The 18,263-nt window shown below is 32.9% G+C and overlaps 2 protein-coding genes across 2 annotated transcripts in view; one reads left to right on the top strand and one right to left on the bottom strand.

Annotated features, from left to right (window-relative positions):
- Positions 1–1,575: 1,575 nt before the first annotated feature.
- The window catches only part of LOC110665923 (uncharacterized), a 34,401-nt gene continuing 17,713 nt past the window's right edge, over positions 1,576–18,263 (top strand). The window contains exons 1-7 of the mRNA XM_058141223.1: positions 1,576–1,797; positions 1,885–2,009; positions 3,117–3,175; positions 3,406–3,429; positions 7,466–7,548; positions 7,672–7,736; positions 7,845–7,894. Coding sequence (XP_057997206.1) covers positions 1,703–1,797; positions 1,885–2,009; positions 3,117–3,175; positions 3,406–3,429; positions 7,466–7,548; positions 7,672–7,736; positions 7,845–7,894 — 501 coding nt within the window. The 5' untranslated portion in view covers positions 1,576–1,702. The remainder of the gene's footprint in view (positions 1,798–1,884; positions 2,010–3,116; positions 3,176–3,405; positions 3,430–7,465; positions 7,549–7,671; positions 7,737–7,844; positions 7,895–18,263) is intronic.
- Positions 16,472–17,906, bottom strand: LOC131176091 (uncharacterized). The gene is made up of 3 exons (XM_058141224.1): positions 17,795–17,906; positions 17,377–17,685; positions 16,472–16,793 (listed from the first exon to the last, which is right to left on the bottom strand). Exons 1-3 carry the CDS (start codon positions 17,886–17,888, stop codon positions 16,606–16,608), a joined length of 591 nt encoding a protein of 196 aa, XP_057997207.1. The 5' UTR covers positions 17,889–17,906; the 3' UTR covers positions 16,472–16,605.

The raw sequence follows: 18,263 nt of genomic DNA, 5'->3' as shown, positions 1-18,263 counted from the left end.
ATCTATTATTATCCGATATTAAAAATTATCCAAATTTATCATAAATTTGATTATTATTATCTGATAAATACCTGAATTTATTTAATTTTATATATTTTAATTAATAATCTATATTAAAAATTATTTTTATTAATAATTTTTAATTTAAAAAATTTAATAATTTCATAAAATATTTTAAATTTATTTTATATAAAAAAATATAAAAATTTATAAATATTATTATAAAAAATATATATTTTATATTTAATTAAATATTTATATAAACGAATTTAGAAAATGAATACTTAATATGTAAAATCCGAATCTTACCTTAACTTGTCACGGGTATTAAGTTCAAATTTGAATCCATTTCAAACTCGATTATATAATATTTAAATCCATTTTATTAAGATTCAATAGGTACTCGCAAAAACTCGATCCGTTATCATTTCTAATTTTAACTCTTAAACTCTTTAAGCCCTTTTTAAGCCCAAAAGTATTTGCTTTAAGTTCTAAACCCCTATCCCAACCACCCAAGCCCAATAGCCGAGCAAAAGCCTCAAATTTCCCAAGTTACCGTGGTGCCCCTCTACCCTACCTCTAACCCTCTCTTGGGCTATTGCAGGTTGGTAGAAGTAAAACTTATTAGATGTTTTGTTTGGAATGCAGAGTTTTATAAAAAATTAATTTAATTAATTTTTTATAATTTATTTATACATTAAAAAAGAGAATTTAATTTTTTTAATTTAAAAAATTTTACTTTTAAAAAATAAAATTCTTGAATAATTGTGTAAGGCTTATTTTAAATTCTTTTCTTACAAATGATTGGTTTTAAATGAATTCAAAAATATGAAAATTTTTTTTTTGTTTCATTGGCATTATCAAATTAACTTTCTAGGGAATAGATCATTCTATTTTCTTTGTGTGATTGAAGTAAATTATATGTAGTTTATCAATTTATCCTTTAATTTATTACATTTTAAATTATATTATGAATATTATTTATTTTTTTATAATTTAAAAATAAATTACTTTAAACATTTATATATTACTTCTTCAAAGGTAAATTTTTTGAAAGTATAAAAAAGTATGCTTTCAAAAGGTAGCTTTTATGACATAGTTTTTTTTTTTAAGATAATCGTCGATTAATTTGATAAAATAGCTTGTTTCACATTGGTTCGACTCTCTACACTAATATAATGAGTAAACATTTTCTTTGATAGGTTATTCCTGAGTTAAATTGAGAACATTAATCGGAAAATCTTTGAATTTAAGAGGTTATGATCGTCATACTAGAGAGTTATAAAAAATGGCTCTAATCTATGATTAGACGAATGAACTATCGGGAACTTATATGGAAATTGATTTATTCATTAAAATAAGGTTTATTGCAGATAAATTTATTATTTTTTATTATAAATAAACATAAAATTAAATACTATAAACATATACGAAGTACATTATGCTTTTCTCAAAAACTATTGTATATATATTTACAATTATGAAAATATAAATTATTTAAAAATCTTTATTATTCTATAAATAGTGAAGGGAAAAAAAAAAAGGAACCATTGGATTAATTTTTTTTAAAGGAAATTTAACTGCCTTGCCTTTTTGCCTATGGTTGTGAAATAAGGGCAGAGAATAGAATAGAAAGGAAGGCCGTCAACTGGGTAACTCAAAAATATCATGAAATCTTGAAGATTAGGGAGAAGATTAGACGATGAATCCTTCAAATCTCAAGTTTTCCAAGAGGTCCAAGAAGAAATTTCATGAGGAGGAAGAAGACGGAGCTACTATGTCTATGCCAAGTGCCAAGTTAGAATCTCTTTACTGCTTCAGATAACCTTGATTTGGATTGGGAATTGGAAATTCTAATATATGTGTATATATTTTTCAATGCAGTGTTCAAGCTTTAAGGGGCAGAGATTGGCATCTTGATGGAGCATTTGATGTCTTCTATAACCAAGCCCATATTAAAACATTCACTGATTCCAGAAATTTGGAGAAGCTTTACAGCAGATATAAAGGCAAGCTTCCTTTACAGTTGATCTTTTCGTAGACTTGTGAATCGCTTGGTTTTTCACAGTAATGGGTTTTATGATTAAATTAATTTATTCTATGACAGTGTTATTCTAGTTGTTAAGATATTAGGAAATCTGTGGTTATTCTTTTTTCAATCTATTGTATGATAGTTTTGTACATATTTCACTATATATGCTTTCACTCCTTAGGTATGCTAGCTCCTTCCCCTTGTTCTTTCACTTTGTTCTACATGGTGGGTACTAGGTAAAGATGGCGGAAGCTTAGTTCAATAGCAATTTGCTATTTAAGGAGCGAGATTTTGCAAATGACATCAAACTTTGTCCATTTCATACAATTCTATCTCTCTCTGTCTCTGTCTCTCTCTCTCTCTCTCTCTCTCTCTCTCTCTCTCTCTCTCTCTCTCTCTCTCTCGCCATTTGCCATTTCTATTGATTTTCAATACCTTGAATGACTGAAGATATAAGTTGACACGACATGTTTTGAGATGCCTGCTTGATTTCGTTCATTTTAGCATCACACATTTTTGTTTTATTGGTTGTTTTATATTTTATTTTGGCAGCTAAGATGAATTTAAGCACCAAAAATCGCTGAAGTAGGAAAGTGTATTCTGTTGTTAAATTCATGTCTCAATTGCTATGTGCTTATTATATCAGGTTACTGTCAGCCCTATGCTATTGCATTTTAAATATTGGGCCATGTGTATGTATGAATCTGTCGGTCTTGTTCATAATCAATGACAATGCTCATTTGATTTTAATGTTTCCAAAATGGTTGTATTTTAACATCTTCAAATTGTTTGCTAAATGGCAATACCCAGTGTGATTCTTTACAGCATATTATGTCTTTTCATGCTAGAAAAACATGCAACCAAAATGTAAATTTGGAATTTTTTTCTGAGCCACTAATAAGTGGAAAATGTCATCATAAGCAAAATTTTCTTGGTTTCCACATAGTGGTCCGCAATTCGGCAAGTTTCTGGGCTATAAATTTTGAACAAATTCACTTTTTTGTCATGATACGAAACATGGATTGGATATATTGGTGTATGCGAATAGCTCTTGTCCACTAAGAATCTCTAATTTATTTTGCAGATCCTTATGTTGATATGATACTGGTTGATGGGATCACTCTACTTTGCAATGACCTCCAGGTAGCTGTTTTGATTGCTGGTTAATTAACACATGCTGATTTTCATTGTTTTAGTATTAGAATTTCATGGATATTTTTTGAGTTAGCCTATCCCGATATTTGCATCTCATATATTGTGTTCAAATATGTGCATTATTTGGTATATGTTTATATCATTCAAAGGTAGCTTATAACCTTTTTTTTTTAAATGCTTTAAATAACATTTGAACCTTTTTTTTTTCTTTTTGACAGGTGGATCCTCAAGATATAGTTATGGTATGTATACATTAAATGCCCCTGTACTTCACAAGATGCACATGTTTGCAACTGTTTAATTTTCTTTCCTTGGAGACATAACCTTTAAAAACTGCAATTGAGTATTCCCCATAAACCCTAGAAATTTATAGGAAGATCAACAAGGTTATACTTCCTTTATCCCATGTCTTTACTGGTTTCCTCCTGGCCTTGCCTTAAAAGCTTAACTGATATGGAATTTTGTGAGTGGAAGATTTGAGGAAAGGCCATTGATTTGGCCTTCCTGCATTTTTGTGAGCCTGTAGCTTATGAAAATTATAATGGGATTTTTCTAGGGATATTTAAAGGGGACAAAAGCAAATGTGTTCATTGAATTGGAAGTGTCCACATGTTACATAGCAGAGTTTCCATGACCCAAACGTGCAGAATAAGAATAAAGAGAAGGGAAGAACAACAGAGGAAGGATATCCTGAAAGAAGGGAAGAGGGAGAGAGAAGGAAGTAGAGAAAGAAAGAAAAATAGACAGAGAAGTCCTTTGTATTATTCAATTCTTGGCTGATTATCAATTAAAATGTTATTTCCTATTTATACCAAAAATTCTCCTATACATTCTCATATCTATTATTCTACTTATTAGTCATAACATTTCCCACTTCTTGAGATCATTCTTATCCTCAAGAATGAGAACAGAAACTAACAAAACAACATTCTGTCTACTAAAAAAAAAAAAAAAAAAAAATTCTAACACAGCTCTAATGTGAATATGCTTGCTAAGATTGCTTTGCCCCAACTTCTTCAGCAAATGATATGACAGCAATGAAAATCTTACAAATGCCAATAAATCATTGAGCTCAAGAGTTGAACTTGCCAGTAACTCAAGCACCAATTTCCTAGTCACACAACTCCTTAGCTACCTTGTACCTTATCAAAATTGCAAGAAGGAGGGGCAATGAAACTGCAAATAATATTGTACATGCTAAGTCCTCGAGAGGCTTTCCAAAAGTGTACTACAATGCTCCTTGTCATCTAATATCATTTCCACAACACTTATTCCATTTGTGAACATCTTCATTGCTCTTGTTTTCAAGTCAAAGATAACCACATTTGCTGCCCTATTAAGTCCAGCATACAAATCCATCATAGTTACACCAACAGCCACAAAATTGCAAGAATGGAACAGAAATTGAGCTCTCTTCCTTTGTCTCCTCCAAATTTCAAATTTATTCTCCTTAAGTATATGACTACAACTTTTTGCAAAATAGGGAATTAATTTCTTTCTTTGTCTTCTTGATATTTCCTTCTCATCTTTCATGAGAATTATGGGATCACAAAAAATAGAACTCACAATCATGGATAACAATGAAAGAATCCTCTTTAGAAAGACTAAACGAACTCAACCTAAATATACTACTACCAAAATCCCAATAATCTTCTTCACACTTTTCTTTCTTATAAAATTTCAAGTCTTCTACTTTCATCAAAACATTCTCAACAATGAGAACATTTTTGCTTCCAAAAATTTTGATAAATCTGTGGCCAAGAAAAATACCTTTATTGCTAAAGACTTCAACATTACCTTTATTGCTAAAGACTTCAAGATTCTGAATAGTACTATTGATACCCATCTTGTCTTGAATCCTAGACCCAATCAAAGATACCAAATTGCTTGAAGGGTCACACAGAACCATATTGCTTGAATTTACATGATCAGCTTTTGAATTGTTCCTAAGCTCCAAATCTTGCTCCAATTCTTAAACTATTATTAGATCATTCTCAAAATTCTGATGTTCTTTCATACATTTATCTCCACCTCCATGAACCTTATCATCAAGAGAGACAATCTCCTTCCTAGCTTCATTATCCTCAGTCTTTCTCAATTCCCCGCCATTACTCCAAGAAATCTCAGTTCGATGAATTTCAGTTTCTACATCTTGTATTGATAATCCCAATTCACCAATATTACTCCACGAATCTTTATATATATATATGGATGCTGGTTTTTAAAGTTTGAATCGACTCTAGCATTTTACCCGTTTGCTCTAGAACCAAGCTGCTAGAGCTTTTCATTTTCTGAATCCCTTCCAGCAACTCGTCTTGATTTTTCTTCAAACATTCAAATATATCCAGAAGAATCACTTGTTGCGAAGGTTGTATTTCCATGATCTAATGGCAGAAGGGCTATGGTATGGGGTACGATAGAGATAAAAGGGAAAATTTTATTTCCAAGAAAATTAGGTAAAAGGGTTGAAAAAGGAAAGGATCAAAACCTCAGAATCAGATCTGAAATAGACCTAAAACAAACCTGAAACAGAGTAAAGATTCAAGAAAAAGAACCCTAATTTCAGGGTTCTTGGGAAAAGAGAGAAATTAAGGAAAAGATGAAGAAGATATTGCAGAGTATTAAAGAAGGAAGAAAGAAATTTAGAGAGACAGTAATATGGATTTAAGAAAGAAAGAAAGAAAGGAAGAAGAAAAAAATTTCAAGAAAGAGGGAGAATGAGAAGAAGAAGAAAGAATGAGAGAGAGGAAAGGAAGAAGAAGGAAACAAAAAAAAGAAGAATGAATGGAAGAGAGAGTTTCAAGAAGGACAGAAGAAGAAGAAGAAGAAGAAGAAGAAGAAGAAGAAGAACTGAAGAAGAAACCTGGAATTTGGGAAGGTAGCCTTTGATCTAAACTTTTATGCGACTCCAACAGTTTTATTTGGAAGCAAAGCCCATCCTCGATCATAGCTCTGATACCAATTTGTTACGTGGCAGATTTTCCAAGACTCAAACCTGCAGAATAAGGATAAAGAGAAGGGAAGAACAACAGAGGAAGGATATCGAGAAAGAAGGGAAGAGGAAGGATAGAGGAAGTAGAGAGAGAAATGCTTTGTATTATTCAATTCTTGGCTGATTATCAATTACAATGTTATTTCCTATTTATATCAAATATTATCTTATACATTCTCCTATCCACTATTCTATTTATTAGTCATAACACCACACTCCCATTCATATTGGAGGTTTGGCAGTCTCAATGCTAATAAGTTTATTCTGGCTTTACTGAGGAACTTGCTCTGGGAAGTGTATCATGGATTATATCAATTACTTGAGCTAGTGATATGAGTGGAATACGAGGAAGGAAAGCACACTTGCAGAGATTCTTGTTGTTGTTGGATACTGAATAGGCAATTGGACTGGTGTGGTATCTCCAGTAAACAGCCTTTTGAGTGGTGTAATACTACGGAAAGAGTTTATTTAACCATAAAACCATAGTTGGCCTTGGCTCTTCAAATTTGCTTTTCTAGTTTATATCCAGCATTAAATGATCAAGATAGTCAAAAGCAAATGGAGCACTCAAGGCGATGGGTTATTTTATCACCTAAGGTGCAAAGTGCATATAAAGATCTTTCTTGAGTGAAGGAAACACTAAATTCGAATGTTTTACATTTTGATAATATAGCAGGATGTGAAAAATTATATCTGTTACAACTTCATGACTAATAATGTTCAAATTTCTGGAGTTTAAAGTTGGTCTTTTCTGAATGAGCTCATCTCAAAGTGGGAGATTTGTGTTGAGAGAAAGAGAAATGAGACATAGGAAAAAACCAAAAAAAAAAAAAAAAACAGAAAGAAAGTGTAGAAATAAAGAAAGAAAAAGGATTGGCTAGATAGAGAGAGGACAAAAATGTACCTGGATGATGGTGGGACCACTAGCAGATGGCTGGTTCTTGCTTGGAAGCAGTAAACATATAGTAAGCTGTTGGTCTGAGAACATCCGCAAGATAAGGAAGAAAATGAAATCTAGCCTTTAGTATCTCTTGATTCTCACATAAGTTGGAGTTGCTTTGTACATCTTGATGGACTTACTGCCCCTTATATTTTCAAATTGTCTTGTTTTGTACAAATTTTGGTGTACCTCATACAGCAAAACATATTGTTTATTTTGTGATTATCAAAAGTATGCATTCACAAGCAAATTGTCTAGTTTGCAATTATCAGTTCAACATATTGTAAGTATGTATACTGGTGGCCTAGTTGGACATCTTGCTTACAGATGCAGTTACTTGTTGCAGCTAGTTGTTTCATGGCACATGAAGGCTGCCACCATGTGTGAATTCTCCAAGCAGGAATTCATCGGTGGATTAAGAGCATTAGGGTTAGTGCTTGTGTTTTTTTTTTTGTTTATTTTTGTTGTTGGTCCCTAATTAATGGTCGGTGATCATCAGATCAGATACCATGTTAATCCAAACCAGGTTTAAGCTCTATATTTTGATTGCAGGATAGATTCTTTGGAGAAGTTTAATGAGACGATGCCATTCATGCGATCTGAGCTTAAAGATGAACGTATGTAAATATTGACACTTACATGCATATTTTGAAAAAAAAAAACCTTTTTAAAGAGATTTTTGTGCTTTTGTTGTTGATATAATCTTTCCTTCTTTAATTGTCCAGAAAAGTTTTGTGAGATCTACAACTTTGCTTTTGGTTGGGCAAAAGAAAAGGTACACATTTTACGCATTAGGACTGCTATATTTTCTTGCTGATAATTTTCAGTTTGCTTATCTAGCTTGTAAAAGGCAAAGTGATATACCTTGAGATTGCTATAATATTGAATTTGTGTTTTTTTTTTAGCTTTTTTTTTTTTTCAAAAGTCTGGTTTCAAGAGGAAGAGTCAGTAAATCTAAAATCAATATATTTTAACGAAGATTGAGCCATTTGAAAGTATTATCTTAATTGACCATTCTTTTATGAAGTGATTGCAACCCTTCTTTGCTTTTCACTGTGCCATTTCCAACTTTATACCCATTTTCTATGCTATGCTTTAATTGTTTTATATCTTATGATCTATGTTTGTTTGTTTATCTAGATTACATGTTTCTCATGCTGTCCTCTTACCAAATTACTTCAGAACTAGGTCTACATCATGCCTTGAATAGAAATATACAAGAAACAACAGAAGAGGTAGTTCGTCAGACCTCAAGGCCTTTATGTTGGTTTTCTACTCAAAATGATGCCCTGATTCAATTTTGATTTATTAATAGATGCTGATAGAGTTGGTACTTGCTTTAACAACATACAAGAACCTCTGAAATCCTTGTTACAGGTCTTTCACCCTAAACTACTTTCCTTCTTTGAAAATGGTATGTTGCTAGGTCTGAATCCACCGCTAGGATGAGTTAGAGATTCTTTTGTAGAGCCAAAAGAATATTCTGGAAAACCTTCCTAAAAGTCAGGATGAGCTTCCAAAGGAACAAATTTTGCACAGGCACAACTGTGCAGGTCTGTCAGGCTCCTACAAAGATATAGGCCTCTCAGCCCATTTTCTCTCTCATTCAACCTGGTGTTGCCCACTCTCTTAGGCTCACATAGTGCCTAAGGTCTCTCTCAGTTTCCAACTCTTCCATAGTCATTGTTTTTTCAGAATTGAGCCAAAACAACCATATTAGCAGTCATTATTTGCTATCATCAATGGGTCTTCATTCCTCAAGGGTGTAAAACAGGTGCCTACACATTACTTAAGCAATCAAAAGAGGGTGCATAAGCATGGTTTTAAATCCACGACCGCGAGTTCGTGATCGTGAGTAACGAAAATAGGCCTGTAACGGACGTAACGTAACAGTAATGGCTTGTCGCTAAATAAATTTTTTTGAAAAATTTGCAAAGTTCATGAAATGCATGCATACTCAAAGATATAATTAAAACTAAGGTATACAACTACATAATAAGCATAAATATATTAAATAAAGACATTAAATTCATTATTTTTAATTTTATACATCACTAATAATAATCATTTTTTTTAAAATAACTAAGTAGATAATAAATACTAACCTTATTACCACCAAAATGAGTGTTTAGGAGATTTTTTATTATCTTAACCTTGATCTTGAGCCTGAGAGCTTTGATCTTTAGCTTATTGATGTTGATAATATTGTGATCGATGTAATTATGCATTAACTAAAAATGATTTAGATAGTATGTACTAATTTATGCATAAATATATCCATTAAATTCTTTGATATTATTTTCTAATTATCTATGTATTTATCTAAAAATGATTAAAAAAAGTTCTAAGAATTAGAAAAAATAAACAATGATTCCGACTTGATGCTCTTGAACTCAAAACTTTGTAAATGATTGAAGTTTAGGGCCTTAACTTAAGTGGATTTGATCGTGGGTGTGGAGAAAAAAAATGATAGAGAGTGGAGTGTGAGAATTGAGAGAAAATAGCTAAAACTTGAGACCTGAGAGAGCTGAGAATTTGAGAGCAAATGACTACTGAATATATTAGTATAAAACTAAAAAGAGAGAGAGAGAGAGAGAGAGAGAGAGAGAGAGAGAGAGAGAAAGAGAATATATGCCTTTAACACAATAATTGAATAAGCCAAAGAAGAAAGAATATATCCTTGCAGCAGCTGAGTCTCCTTTCACGTGAATAGAGCCAGCCATGGAAGTGTAGGAGATGTGGGAAAAAAGTTGGAAATATAGATTCATTAGTAATGGTGTTATGTAACAGCCGGTAACGGTTATGTAACGACCGTGACAGCTGTGGCATCTACAAATTTTAATACATGTTATTTAACGGGTATAACGGTCATAGTTACCCAAAAAACCTGTAAATAAAGGCCGTTACATTACGTAACAGCCGTTTTTGGAAATCATGTGCATAAAAAAAAGTCAAATTTGGACATGGGGCAATCTTTGATGCCAAATGTCACAGGCCTAGCTTCATGCCTAGATAAATGAGACTATGTGAAACTTATTCAAAACACTTTCTAACAAGTTAGCCAAGGTTCTCAAATTTGGACATGAGGCAATCTCTAATATCAAATGTCACAGACCTAGCTCTATGCCTAGATAAAGGGGACTATGTGGAACTTATTCAGAACACTTTCTAACAAGTCAGCCAAGGTTCTCATGTGAATACCTATGATATAAAGTTTTAAGCACAAAAAGTGTTTATTGGGACCATGGTTTCAAAAAACGGCCATTGCGTTATGTAACGGTTGTTATTCTCAGGTTTTTTGGGCAACTATGATCGTTATACCCGTTAAATAACGGGTTTTAAAATTTTTAGTTGGCACGGCCGTTATGACTGTTACGTAACCGTTACTGGCCGTTAAATAACGCCGTTACTAACCAATCTGCATTTCTAACTTTCTTTTTCACATCTCTTACACCTCAATTGTTGGTTCTATTCATGTGAAAAGGGACTGAGCTACTACAAGGATATATTCTACTACAAGGATATATTCTTTCTTCTTTGGCTTATTCAATTATTGTGTTAAAGACATATATTCTCTTTTTCTCTCTCTTATTTTTTTAGTTTTTTACTAACACATTCAGTAGCCATTTGCTCTCAAATTCACAGCTCTCTCAAGTCTCAAGTTTAAGCCATTTTCTCTCAATTCTCACACACTACATTCTCTCATTTTTTTTTTCTTCACACCAATAATCAAATCTACTGAAGTTAAGGCCCTAAACTTCAATCCTCTACAAAGTTTTGAGTTCAAGAGCATCAAAAGGTGAGTTATTGTTTATTTTTTCCATTTCTTAGAACTTTTTTTAATTATTTTTAGGTAAATACATAGATAATTAGAAAACAATATCAAAGAATTTAATGGATATATTTATGTATAAATTAGTACATACTGCATAAATCATTTTTAGTAATGCATAATTGCATCCATCACAATATTATCAATATCAACAAGCTAATGATCAAAGCTCCTAGTCTCAATATCAAGGTCGAGATAATCAAGAATCTCCTAGACACTCATTTTGGTGGTAATAAAAATAGTTATTGACAATCTACTTGGTTATTTTAAAAAAAAAAAAAATTGATTAATATCAGTGATGTATAAAAATAATGAATTTAATGTCTTTGTTTGATATATTTATGTTTATTATGTAGTTGTATAACTTAATTTTAATTATGTCTTTGAATATGTATGCATTTAATGAACTTTACAAATTTTTCAAAAAAATTTGCGTAGCGATAGGTCATTATTGTTACTTGCGATCACGATCGCGAACGTGGTTGCGACTACGATTTAAAACCATAATTGGGACCTTGCTGGCCAATAATCACATCTTCTGTTTATATCACAGATATTTGCATGGGAAACTTGGTTGGCTTGTTTGAAGATGTTCTAGATAAGTGCCATAGAGTTCCACTTTTCAAGACTTTGAGCTGGCTAAGTTCTTTATTTCATGACGATATAAACAACTACCAATTCTTACTTCTCTTCCCAAATATCCTTCTTTGCCTCTTTCATCTTCCTAATAATCTCTTCTCTCCGCCTCTTTCATTCGGAAATCTCTCTTAGATTGATGATTATTACAAATTGTTGAAATTAAAGATTGTTGGAAAATTGACTTGCTTACTTCAAACCCTAGCGTACAACCATTTGTAAGTAATTAATTCACTAATGTGGAAACTAATGTATTTGAGAAAAATTTCTGTATTTTTCATAAGTATCAATGACTTTGTAAGTATGCATATTTATATACAAGATTCCTAATTTTACAAGGAAACCTAATTTAATGGAAACTAATACAAATAAGAAGCAAGATATACATAAGGAGAAAGAAATAATAATCCCTTTAATGTAGGGATTGAGATTCTAATACTCCCCCTTAAGTTGGTTCATGTATACTACACATGCTCAACTTGCAAATTAGAGGATGAAACATTTTGTTGCTCTTGGTGAACACATCGGCTAACTGATCTTTAGAAGTCACATGAGAGACACTCAACGATCCATCTACAGTTTTCTCCATTGTAAAGTGTTGGTCAATTTCTATATGTCTGGTTCGATTATGTTGTACTGGATTTTGGACAATGCTGATAACAGCTTTGTTATCACAAAACAAGTATGAACTATTTATTTCTGATAGTTTCAGTTCTTCCATTAACTTTCGTAACCACCACAATTCATAGACACGTTGAGCCATGGCTCTATATTCATTCTCTGCACTGGATCTAGTAGTCACACTTTGTTTCTTACTTATCCAAGTAACCAAGTTACCACCAATAAAAGTACAATAACCCATTGTTGACTTTCTATCATCAAGAAATCCAGCTCAATCTGCATCTGTTAAGGCCTTTATTTGAAGATGTCTATGCTTTGAGAAAAGAAGTCCTCTCCCAGGGGTAGATTTCAAATATCTTAGAATTCGAAAAACAGTTTCTAAATGAGATTCATGAGGATCATGCATATATTGACTCATCAGACTTACTGCAAAGGTTATATCTAGTCTAGTGTGTGAAAGATAGATCAATCTGCAAACTAATCTCTGATATCTCCCTAAATCCATTAACTCCCCAACTCCAGCTTGCAATATATGATTTGCTTCAATGGGAGACTCTGTTGGTTTACAGCCTAGCATATCTATTTCTTCCAAAAAATCTAATATATACTTCCTTTGAGAAATAAAGATTTTTTTGATTGATCTGGCAATCTCTATTCCAAGAAAGCACCTCAACTTTTCCAAGTCCTTAATCTTAAACTCCTGTGCTAGATGTTGCTTCATATTTGCAATTTCTTTCTCATCATCTCCTATCACTACTGTATCATCCACATAAACAATAAGTAATGTGATATTACCTCTATAATGTTTTACAATTAAAGTGTGATAAGCATTACTCTAACAGAAGCCAAAAGAGATCACAACCTTGCTGAATTTGTCAAACCATGCCCTAGGAGACTGCTTTAGGCCATAAAAGCCTTTTTCAATATGTAAACCTTCCCTTTGGTCTTTTCATCATCAAATCCTGAAGGTATTTCCATTACACTTCTTCCTCTAAGTCTCCATGTAAAAAGGCATTCTTGATATTAAACTACTGTAAATTCCAATCAAGATTTGTTGCATAAGACAATAAAATCTTGATAGTGTTCATATTTGCAACAGGGGCAAAAGTCTCCTGATAATCTATCCCATATGTCTGTGTGAATCCCTTTGCTAACAATTTGGCTTTATATCTCTTAATTGAGCCACCCGCTTTGTGCTTCACAGTAAACACCTACTTGCATCCAACTGGTTTTTTCCATCGGAGAGAGTAACAAAATCACATATCCCATTCTTTGCCGAAGCCTTCATCTCCTCAACCATAGCAATCTTCCATTTTAGATCAAGACATGCTTTCTTCTAACTCTGTGGCATAGAAACAGAAGAAATAGACAAGACAAAGGCTTTATAGAAAGGAGACAAGGAGTCATAGGAAATAAAATTAGAAATAAGATGCCTAGTACAAGTCCTGACTCCTTTTCTAAAAGCAATAGGAACATTAAAATCATCAATAGTAGAATTCAACTCAGAAATAGAATTAGGATCATCAGGAAGTAAATGAGACTTACCACATTCTTTAGGAATTGATTCTAGGGATGCTAGTTGATCAGGTGTATCTAGCTCAATGGTTATATCTGTCTTATTCTGACGCATGTAGATTCTCAAATCCAATCTATTCAATCCCTTTGAGGTTTGAGGAGTTGGTTGGTCCTGATTAGATGACTCATTAGTAAGGTGTGACCCAGGTCTAATAGTCTCCCCCTGAGGTGGTTGGTCTTGGTTAGATGGCTCATTACCAAGATGTGACCCAAGTCTGATAATCTAGTTAGGGAAAAATACTTCTTCCTTTTCCTCCTTCTACTCCCCCTAAAGGCGTGACTTGACAGGGAAATAAGGCTTAGATTCTCTAAAGGTAACATCCTTACTAATAAAATATTTCCTAGTAGGAGGATGATAACATTTATAGCCCTTTTGAGTACCAGAATAATCTATAAACACACATTTAAGAGCTCTAGGTTCTACCTTCCCAATATTTGTTTTGTGCACAAAATAGACATCCAAAATTTTTTGGAGGAACAGTATAAGAATTATGGCCTTGTAAGACCTCTAAAGAGCTCTTAAAGTTTCGTAGAGGCATTCTATTGATAAAATATGTTGCAACAAAAACTGCATCCTCCAATAAGGTGCAAGTAGATTCATAGTAAACATAAGAGATTGAGTCACCTCCAATAAATGTCTCTTTTTTCTTTCAAACACTCCATTTTGTTCACTAGTCTTGACATAACTAGTTTGATGCGCTATACCATTTGAATCCAAATAAGCACAAAAAACACCATTAACATATTTTGTGCTATTATCAGTTCTTAAGATTTTAACCTTAGTATTAAACTGTGTGCAAATCATTTTGTGAAACTGTTGAAAGCAAGAAAACACTTTATTTTTTTCTCTCATCAAATAAACCTATGTCAATCTAGTACAACAATCAATAAAAGTAACAAACCATCTGTATCCAGACAAAGAAGTAATTTGGGTAAATTGACCAAACTTCTATTATCTGTTGAAGGATAAGATGGTCTTGTGTGTTTAGCAAATTCACAAATATCACAAACTAGTAATTTTGAGTTGTAATTTCTAAACAAATTAGGATATAACTTTTTTAAAGCAGGAAAAAATAGATATCCTAATCTCCTATGTCACTGGATAATCTCCTCATTAGCACTCAGTTTGTCCTAACAAAGTTTGGTTTGCTTCTAGATTTGAGGAACTACAACCGTCATCTAGAAAATAAAGACTATCTCGCAATCTATTACTGCCAATCATTTTCCTTATTTCTAAATCCTGAAATATGCAATGAGTAGGAAAAAATTCAATTTTGCAATTAAGAGATTGAGTTGCAGAACTGACAGATAAAAGATTAATAGGAAAGCTGAAAACATGAAGAATTGAAGTGAGAGTGCATGTAACAGAACCTATACTAGAAATTATTGTTAAGGAACCGTCCGTTATACAGATTTTTGCTTTTTCTGAGCATGGAGAATAAGTAGAAAATTTATTTGAAGAGTCTGTCATATGTTTGTTTGAAGAGTCTGTCATATGTTTGTTTGAAGAGTCTGTCATATGTTTGTTTGCTCCAGAATCTATAACCCAACAAGAATTGTCAAGATTGGCAAGAAAAACATTACTTGATTTGACAAAATTGGAAAAGCTAACTGTGGAAGATTGAGATTCAAGCCGAGACAATAAACGCCTTAGGGATTGAACTTCTTCACTGGAAAAATGCCAATATCATTTATTCTTTCAGAGTAATCCACTGTTTCAGATATATTTCCTTATAGTCAGATCAAGGACAATGGCTGGGTAGAAGCGCAACACATGAGGAACAGTTGAAAAGTCGGATGTCCATGTGTTGTGAACACTGTCGATAAACAATACCCATGAATAGTGCATGTGAACAATACTTGTGAACTGCGCGTTAACAGTACTGTGAATAGTGCGCGTGAACAGTATCCATAAATAGTACTGATCAACAGTATTAAAAAGCCTACCCTAATGAATCGAAAGCTCTGATGCCATGATGAAACTAATGTATTTGAGAGAAATTTCTGTATTTTTTATATGTATCAATGACTTTGTACATATGCCCATAGTTATCAAAGGCTCAAGGCGCACTGAGGCGCCAAGGTGTCTTGGAGCCTAGGAGCAAGGCGCAAGGCGCAGGCGCGCGCCCGAGAGAGCCGAGGCGCAAAAATAAAAAATATATATTAAAAATAAAAAAAATTATAATTATGCTATCACACCTCAAGTAACATAAAACTATATAATAATAACTAACAAATATGCAAGTAATAATTAGTTTATAATCCAAAAGAGATAAAAATAAACTACTAAAAATTAAAGTTTAATAAACTAGTAAACTACTAAATGTTCAATCCCCATCAATAGAAATATCAAAATCCTCTTCATCTTCTTCATCTTCTTCATCATCTTCATTATCCTCCTCATACTCATCTTCCAAATTAACATCTTCTTCGTCATCATTTTCTTCCTCGTCTTCAAGAAGTGAAGAAGTACGAGTGGATGATACTTTTCTTTTTTGCTGTGATGTAGATGCAACATTTTTCCCTTTGCTTAATCTAGTGTTGTATGTATTCTCTTCAACTCCAGTAGCTGCAGCAACCACATTCCATGTCAAATCATCATCTTCAAAAACAAGTTCATCTCTATCAATCTCTTCCTCCATTTGACCCATCAACCATTCATTACTATCATCAATGTCTTTCAATGAGATGGGGTCAATGCAGTCACGTGCATCATATCTACGCTTTAATGACCGATTGTACTTGACAAACACCAAATCATTCAAGCGATTTTGAGCTAGTCTATTTCTTTTTTTACTGTGAATCTGCAAAATATAACAATTTTAATAAGTATAATTTTTGAAAGAACAAATGAAAGGTATAATTCTAAAGGGAGATGTTTTGTCACTTACATGCTCAAAGATGCTCCAATTACGCTCACAACCAGATGCACTACAAGTGAGGCTAAGCACTTTAACAGCAAAATTTCTCAAATTTGGAGTTGTTGCTCCATAAGTTTGCCACCATGTAGCTAATGAAAAAATAATGCATATTAATTATTATTAAAAAATATTGCAATATGAGATTACATGCTTATGGATAAAATTATATTACCTGGAGATACTTTCTTTCGATTCCTAATTGCCATATCCATCCCAAAGATACCTTCAGCATTTTGATAAAAAGGCAATTGTGCCATTATTTTGTCTTGCTCTTCTTTGCTTGGAATCAACCTTGCTACAACTTGGAATAAACCGGTAACAACCTCAACATCTTCATTAATTTTCTCATTTGAATAAAAAAATTTAGGATTCAAATATTATCCAGCTGCGTGCAAAGGTCGATGGAGTTGGCTTTCCCATCGTTTATCAATAATCTCAAAAATTGTCCTGTATTTTTCTTCATTTTCATCAAATGACTTTGCAATTGCTTCTTTAGCCCTATCCATCGCCTCATAAATATATCCCATTGCAGGCATTTTCTCACCATCAACTAATCTAAGCACACGAACTAATGGACCAAATATCTTTAAGATATAAACAATATTAGTCCAAAAAGTAGGCATCATGACAATATCAGATATTTTTTACTGCATGCTTCTTTTGCCCACTTACTTTTGGTCCATTCCTCTGAGGTAAACATCTTTCTCAAATTCGCCTTGTGCTTACGTATACGTTGAAGGGTGAGAAAAGCAGTTGCAAATCTTGTGACAACTGGCCTAATTAGCTCTCTTTCACCAGTAAAGTGCCGCAACATGTTCACCACACCCGGACGAATGTAAATATATCCATTCAATGTCACTGCCCTTTTAATTGTGTTATGAATTTTGGGAATTTTTCCAATATCTTCTAGCATCAAATCTAGGCAATGAGCAGCACAAGGAGTCCAATACAAATGAGGGCACTTTGTTTCTAACAACTTCCCTAAAAACAAAACAAACATGGTAGCAAGTAGCATAAATATTAAATACATTATTTACTTGCAATTAAATTAAACTATCTAATAATAGTAAGAATAAAAACTCTTAATTACCTGCAAGCACACAATTGCTAGCATTATCTGTCACAACTTGAACCACATTAGCCTCTCCAACACGCTCTACAAATCTATTAAGCAGGTCATACATCTTATCACCAGATTTTGAGTACTCGAAGCATCAACAGATTCCATGAAAACAGTTCCTTTGGAGAATTCACCAAGAAATTAATCAAAGTCCTTTGTTTCTTATCACCCAACCATCCGCCATTATAGAACAACCATACTTTGCCCATTCTTCTTCATAGGACTTTAATGAATTCTTCACCTCAAAGAACTTCTTCATTCCATACGAGAACCCGCACCTCATGAAAACTAGGTGCTTTCATACCAATCCCAAATTGTCCAATAGACTCCACCATAACTTGAAAACTTGGATAATTGACAGCATTAAAAGGAATTGCCGCATTATACATCCATCGAGCTATATCCTTACATGCTTTTTTTCTCAATTCCTTTTTACATG

The sequence above is a fragment of the Hevea brasiliensis genome, chromosome 18 (genome assembly GCF_030052815.1).
Source record: "Hevea brasiliensis isolate MT/VB/25A 57/8 chromosome 18, ASM3005281v1, whole genome shotgun sequence".
NCBI classification, from domain to species: Eukaryota; Viridiplantae; Streptophyta; class Magnoliopsida; order Malpighiales; family Euphorbiaceae; genus Hevea; species Hevea brasiliensis.
Note: the sequence above shows the minus strand (reverse complement) of the source record. Positions and strands in the feature narration are given on the sequence as shown.

What these genes read in the sequence shown, in the direction of transcription:
- LOC131176091 (XM_058141224.1), bottom strand. Translation starts at nt 17,888, where the DNA reads ATGTATGACCTGCTTAATAGATTTGTAGAGCGTGTTGGAGAGGCTAAT. An exon ending in TAGCAATTGTGTGCTTGCAG is followed by an intron (nt 17,686 to 17,794) that starts GTAATTAAGAGT and finishes TTTTGTTTTTAG; the next exon opens with GGAAGTTGTTAGAAACAAAG. An exon ending in CTCAGAGGAATGGACCAAAA is followed by an intron (nt 16,794 to 17,376) that starts GTAAGTGGGCAA and finishes TTTTTTCATTAG; the next exon opens with CTACATGGTGGCAAACTTAT.